A 6751-nucleotide genomic window follows, 5' to 3' on the forward strand; every position below is an offset into this window, starting at 1 on the left:
AAAGACCACCAGCGCGCTCGAGTTGCCGACGTACTCGCCGAGCCGGGAGATGTCCTCGAGGTTGTCGACGTCGAGGAAGACCTGGATGTTCTGGACGTACCGCTGCAGCTGCCCCTTGACCGACCGCGCCTGGTCCTGCCCGCTCGCCCACGCGTGGCTCACGAAGCAGTGGAACACGTCGTGCGGGACCGACGGCGCGGCGACCACGCGCGCGCGGCTGCGAGTCAGCGTCTCCTCGTCAAGGGCGTCTCCGCCGCAGCAGCCCGCCCGCTGGACAAGGCTGGTCAGTTGCCTTCCGGAGAGGTTGGAGCGCCGCCGCGCCTTTGGGTCGACCTGCGGGAACAATGAGGTAAGGTCAGCCTTCTCCTTGCGATGAGGGCGGCGGCGACGGGAGGGACGAGCGCGGTGGCGATCCTGCCAGCGCGCGAATTCCCTCTCGGCAAAGGTGATCTGCGTCTGGTACGCGTTCTTTCGGCGCAGCACCGCCCAGAGAGAGAGGAAGAGGAGCAGGAAGGCGACGCACGCGATGCCGATCGCGTAGTACGGGAAGTTGATCCCCTCCTCCTTTGGGGGCGGCGGAGGCGAAGGCGGAGGCGATGGCAGGTACTCAGAGCAGCGCCCACCATCAACCGACTCAAAGCCCTCCTCGCACTCGCATATGGCTCTGCCCGGGCCATCCTGCTTGCACCAGCCGTTCGCGCCACAGGGGTCGGCGCGGCGGCACTCTCTGAGTTCCCAGGTTGGCATCGGAAAGGCAACCTCCCGAATCGTCTCGCCCCACCCCGAATAGTCGACCACGTCAGCCAACGGAAGCTCAACCCCGTCCAGCACCCCCTTTCTCGTGCTGAAGGGGAGGTACTGGATCACGGGGAAGGCGGCGAGCGCAGCGTCCTGCTGGCCGTGGGCGTCAAACGAGATGTTGCCAAAGAACTCGGGCAGCTCGGAGCTCAGGAGCGCCTCGGTGACGGCCGACGTGTTGAGCGAGCCAGTCGACTCGATCGCGTACGCCAGCGCCGACAGGGCGGCGATCGTGATTGCGCTGTGCCGCCCTGGCGCGGTGTCAAACTCGACTCGAAATCTGTCGTGGTACTCTCGGGAGGTCAAGTTGGTGAAGGCGCCCTTCGGCCCCGGCAGCGCCCTGTCCCAGGGGTAGGTCTCCAAGAAGTACTCGCCCTCCCACCAGCCCTCCGCCATCCGGGTTCGATACCTCGACTTGTAGAGCGAGGTGGTGAGGATGGTGGCGAGCGGAGCGTAGCTCAGGTTCCGCATGATGTTTGGCACCTCCACGGCACCGGGAGAGCAGACGAGCACCACCGTCGCCCCGTCATCCCTGAGCTGCGCCAGCGCCGACGCCAGGCTGCTCTCGTACGCGGCGTCGTCCACGTCCCTCGAGGCTTGCACGTACTCAAGGCCGGAATTCCTGCGCCCCGCGATGACGGCGGTCGAGACATTGGCCACGCCGCCAAGGGAGGTCCACAGCGCGGTCGCGTTGCCGCACATATCCCGGACGGGGAAGCTGTAGCTGGAGTTCTCGAGGACCACACCCAGCTTCAGACTCTTCACGCACGAGCCCGCTTCGCACCGCGAGGCTAGCTCGCACGGATCACGTTCCGGCGCTGCCGTGCGGGGCGCGGCGCCCAGCCGCGCTGAGAAGTTGGTGGCTTCTCCGAGCTGGCGCCGACCTGGTAGAGAGCAGTTTGCGTCAAACTGCCTTGCCGCATCGAAGACCGCCTCCAAGCCTCGACGAGCGTACGTCTCGGTCGGTGGCTGCAGGCCGAACGCCAGCGTTCTCGCCCCCGCGCCCACCTCTCCCGCCAGGGCCGCCGCCTCGGAGTAAATCCTGGGGCTTGAGCCGGCGGGCGAAAGCAGGGCCCTGCCGTCGAGGACCGCCTGCTTCGAGGCGTGTTCCGTCATCAACGACCCTCGCGGCGTTACCAAAAAGTCGGGCTGAAAGTCGAGCACGAGCCGCGAGGTGCTGTTGGTGACTTGGAGCGGGTTTGAGCTGTCGCCAATGATGACGCACTGGAGGTCGTACGTCTCGTTGCCCACTCGGATACCGCCGCGCTCTCTGACCAGCGTCGAAAAGAAGGAGCAGTCTTGTCGCAGCTCGACTATGAGGATCGACGACGGGTCGTTTGCGTCCAGCGGCGCGGGCGCCCCAATCACGAGAGATTTACGGCTCTCGTCAGTGTTACTGGAGCATGTGTCGGCGATGGTGAGCATCCCGGTGTTGGGCTTCAGCTCTGGCTCGCGCTCGTTTAGGTTTCGGACGTGCCAGCAATAGTTGTAGCCCTCTGTGCCATAGTAGCTCGGGCGCGAGAAGCCGTCGCCGGGCTCCTCGCAACGATCTCCATCCTTGATCGAATATTGGACGAGCCGCACGTCCTCCCCCGGCCGGGTGCACTGCGCACCATCGGAGATGTAAGGCTGCAGCAGGGCGGCAGCTTGGAGCAGCGCCAGCAGCCCGGGCATGCTGAGCGCCTGGGCACGGCAAGGTGCTTCTGGAAGGCGGCGCGCTGAAAAAAAGAAATCACAAGGCTGAGCCGGTTTTGCGTTTAAGCCGCAGGCGCCCCAGGGCCCACCCTTTTAAGCCTAGGGGTCCCAAGTCCCTCTCCCCTCTCCCTCTCGCTCACGCAGACACGCACCCCGCTACAGCGCTAGCCGCTACGGCTTTAGCGCGCTACGACCTGGTACAGCAAAATTGTACAAACACAAGCGACAAGGCCGATTGCGATGCTGTATCGCTGCGTGTATGAATCGATCGTCTCTAAGCGCAGTACTCAGCACCTGTTTTGTGCCAGATAGGACAAGGAGATACGCATGTACGGCTCTTCCGAGACGTTCAAGAGAACTCAGAAGTGAATTCAGCAGTCACCGCTCAGGTTCACCGAGGCCCCGCAACGTACACGGCTCCCTCATCAAGCGCCCCAAAATCCCTAGTACACGAATCCCGCCGCCTCGAGCGCCGCGTTCCGGCGCAGCAGGTACTTGTTTCTCCATTCCATTGGCCCTTCCTCACTGTCGTGCAAGATGTGGGAGGTTCCCGCCGACATCACGTTCGCATTGGAGAGGGCCCGCACCCGTGGCAAGAGGGGGCCGATAAAGTGCCTGTTCCGCTCTGCAATGTAAGGATGGCCAGAACCATGGGAACGATGAGTGGGCAAAGAAAGCCACCTGCTTAAACCGAGAACACACGGTGGAGAACTCGAGTTTGGCGAGAAAGGCATTCTTGCGCGACTTGGCTTTGCCATGGTTAGTCACACGTACGCTCTTTGCTTCCATGACAAGCGCAAAGATGTAGGCAAGAGCGTCGTTGTCGAGCCGCAGGATCGGAGCATCCGCACCGCTCTTCCTCGCGCGAGAGTGCGCGGCGTTGGTGGCTGGCCCTTCTGCGCACGCGGTGCAGTCGTCGCCCCTCGGCGCTGTGCAGACCACAGTCGCGGGGGCGCCGCCCTCCCGCATGGTGCGCGGCGCGAGGCAGCGGCCGACGGCCTCCACAGGAAGGGAGGAGAGGTCCGTCTCCGGGCCGTCGGCGTCCGCAGCGCGCTGCGTGCACGATGCGAGGAAGGTGGCCGACATACTGAGCGTGAGCGGCGCGAGCGCGGCTTCGCGGGGCTTTTAGTGCGCAACGCGCAGTGCAGCAACGGGAACAAAAGTGGGGGGGGCGGGGTGTGTGGGGGGGGAAGAGGAATTTTCAATCTCCCTCGCACGACACTGGGCACGGGACTGGCGCGCACTGGCACTAACACAAAAGAATTTTACGAGCAACGCGGTCGCGCAGCACGATTCACGCGACAGGCAAGGCGCAGGCGAGAAGAATTTTACAATGGGAGAAGAAGTGCGAGGACGGGCGTGGCGGAACACCGTCGGTCGTTTTCTTCTTTAGGTGACCTGAGGTTTTAGGTATGTTGTTGGCAAATCAAGACACAGAGCTGGTTGGCTTCTAAAAATCTCTCTCTCTCAGAGCTGAGGTAGTGTGCCAGTGCGCGCCAGTCCCGTGCTGCGAGGAACGGGTGAAAACACATTCACCAGCGACTGGACACCAGGCGGTATGGGTGGTGAGAGAGAGACACACGACAAGTGAGGCGGAGAGAGACGTCACACGATAGGCACACTCTGGCTGAGGGAGAGAAGGGACGTCGCCGCAATTCGGACAATGCTCTTTCCCACGCCCGCCACATGACGCCCACCGCCGCCGCGTTGGGCGGCGCGCGCCGACGCCGACCATCACCACCGACCGACGGCTCGCACGGCCGTGCGGTGAGCAAAAATTTGGGTCGCTGCGCGCCTGCCGGATGCTCTGCGACGTCTGGACGCTCGCCAGAAACGCCAGGAAGCTTGCCTTCCACCCCTGGGCCCGAGGGCGAACGGCAGTGGTCGGCAGCCTCTGCGGCGCTCCGATCGGCTCCTCGACCTCACCGCCTGCGACGAGCCAGCATGGCTCGTCGCTCGACGGCAGCCTGCCCAGTATGCTCTCGGCATTCTGTACAGCCTCGCCAGGCTCTCTGAGACGGCCTGCAGGGCCGGCGCGGACCGCCTCGGGCGCGATGGCCCTCCTCAGTACCTACCCCTTCGATGCCTGTCGGCTCTCCAATCTCGTCGCCGGCGGCAGGCCCGCATGGCGCGCTGCTCGATGGCAGCCTGCTCAGTACGCTATGGACAGTGACTTCTGCCTCGCTGCTCTTACTGCAGCCGCCTCCGGGGCCGGCGCCAGCCGCCTCGCTTCGCCAGTGCTGTCTACGCCGGCGACACGCGTGTCGGCTCGCCGCCCGCGTCGCCCGCGGTGGGCCCGCATGGCGCGCCGCTCGTCGGGAGCATTCCCAGCAGGCTGTGGAGGGCAGTCTGCCTCACTCAGGGCGCCGCCGCTGCCGCGCGGGGCCGCCACCGGCGCTGCTGCCGTGAACGCTGCCGCCGTGTACGTCACCATCGCCTCTCTTCGTCGCCGAACTCGCCGACGCCGCTCGCCGCTCGCCGCCGCCCTGCCTTGCCCCGCCCAGCCCTCGCACAAACAAACCAACACACACATACACACAACACACACACACATTCACACACACACACAACACACCCTGCCCTCACTCGAGCGCCCCGCGCCCTCCCGCCCCACGCCCTGCGCCTCACGCCTCGCGTCCCACGCACGCCCCGCGCCCCGCGCCCCCACGCCCCTCACCTTGCGCCTCACGCCTCCCTCCCAACCCTCTCAGGCATTTCTCCTCCCTGCTGCTCGCCGACTCCTCCTCCCCCCGCATGACCGACGACTACCCGACCTTCGGCGACTCCTCCCTCTTCGGCGCCAACGTCTACTACCCGTTCGCGGCCCGGTGAGGGGCGGGAGCGCAGCCATTCCAACGGCTGGGAAAATTTCTGAACGGCCGTGCATGCGTCTGCATGCCGGACAACTAAGAAGGTCCCTCGCTCCCGCTCCTCTCTCGGAAGACGCGCGCCGGCCTGGGGGACTCGCTTGCGATCCCGTTCCAGCCAGAGGCCGCGTGAGGCGTGTGGGACGGTGCACGCTGGGGCTCGGCCCCGAGTGCGCTGGCCTCGCGTCTCGAGGGGAGGGCGGCTCGTAACTGAGGTCCGCCTGCGGAGACAGTCGTCCTCCCCTCAACCCGGCGTGAGGGGCGGGAGCGCAGCCATTCCAGCGGCCGGGAAAGTTTCTGAACGGCCGCGCATGCGCCTGCATGCCGGCTTACTAAGGAGGTCCCTCGCTCCCGCCCCTCTCCCGGAAGACGCGCGCCGGCCCGGGTGACTCGCTTGCGAGGTAGATCCCGTTCCAGCCAGAGGCCGCGTGACCACCACAGGGACTGTCTGGCGCGGGAGGGGAGATCTAAGCCGAACTCGCCGGGCACGCCGGCGAGGTGACGGTAGATCACCTCTTGAGGATCACCTCCGCCAGACGATCCCTCCCGACGGGGACCGGTCTTGGGCCATTCCAACGGCCAGGCCGCTCGCTTAAGGCTGATTGGCTAGACGAGCGGCCTACCTCCAACGGGGCGGTCCGGGAACGCGTGGAACCTGCCCACCTCGGTGGGAGGTGGTTTGGCGCCGACGGACCGCCCTCTCCACCACCCTCGCCCAGGGATCTACAACGCTGTCTTAAGGTCCGACAGGTTCGGCACCGGGCACCGCCTCGGTATACAAAATGCGCCTGCGGGCGGACCCTCACAGATCACAGATCACACTCTGGCTGGCATCCGTCTGGCTGGCATCCGGGGACGTACGCTAGTGAACGACGGCGTCATCATCGAGCCGGCCCGCCACGCTGTCGCCAGCTTCCCCCGCCTTCTCGTGGTCCTCGGTGCCCCTCTTCCAGCAGCTCTGCGAGGTCAACGCCTCATTCACGCGCGAGTTTTCGCCCGCACGTGCCAAGTGGCTGACTCGCCACTTTCCTCTCATCGTGCTTGAGCACTGTCAGGGCCAAGGGCCGGAGGCGTATGAGCCACGGGGACCTGCAGGGTATCGGCCTCGCAAGGGCTACATTGACGGGCACTACATCGCCGCGGCTGCGGAACTCAAGCGTCTCAACAGATCCACGACAATCCTCTACTATCAAAACATGGACGCGGCTCTCCCCTTCTTTCGATACTCTTCCAACATCGCTATGCATCCCAAATGGCGTGTCTCGGGACGTGGCAGCACGGGAGGCAGCATGTTTCCAAACCTAACAACCTACATCTGGGACCACAGTAACGACGAGGTACAGCGGACGTTCCTCAGCACGTTCCTCAACCTGACCGACGCTGGGAGCCCG

At 65.1% G+C, this 6751-nt stretch overlaps 1 protein-coding gene across 1 annotated transcript; it reads right to left on the bottom strand.

Annotated features, from left to right (window-relative positions):
• EMIHUDRAFT_460580 (hypothetical protein) lies at positions 1 to 2498 on the bottom strand (the record flags this gene model as incomplete). Its single annotated transcript, XM_005787289.1, has 2 exons — positions 484 to 2498; positions 1 to 333 (listed from the first exon to the last, which is right to left on the bottom strand). Coding segments are annotated over exons 1-2 (2322 nt in total), but the record flags the coding sequence as incomplete, so codon positions are not given.
• Between the last annotated feature and the right edge of the window lie 4253 nt (positions 2499 to 6751).

The sequence above is a fragment of the Emiliania huxleyi genome (genome assembly GCF_000372725.1).
Source record: "Emiliania huxleyi CCMP1516 chromosome Unknown EMIHUscaffold_1430, whole genome shotgun sequence".
Taxonomy (NCBI): Eukaryota; Haptophyta; order Isochrysidales; family Noelaerhabdaceae; genus Emiliania; species Emiliania huxleyi.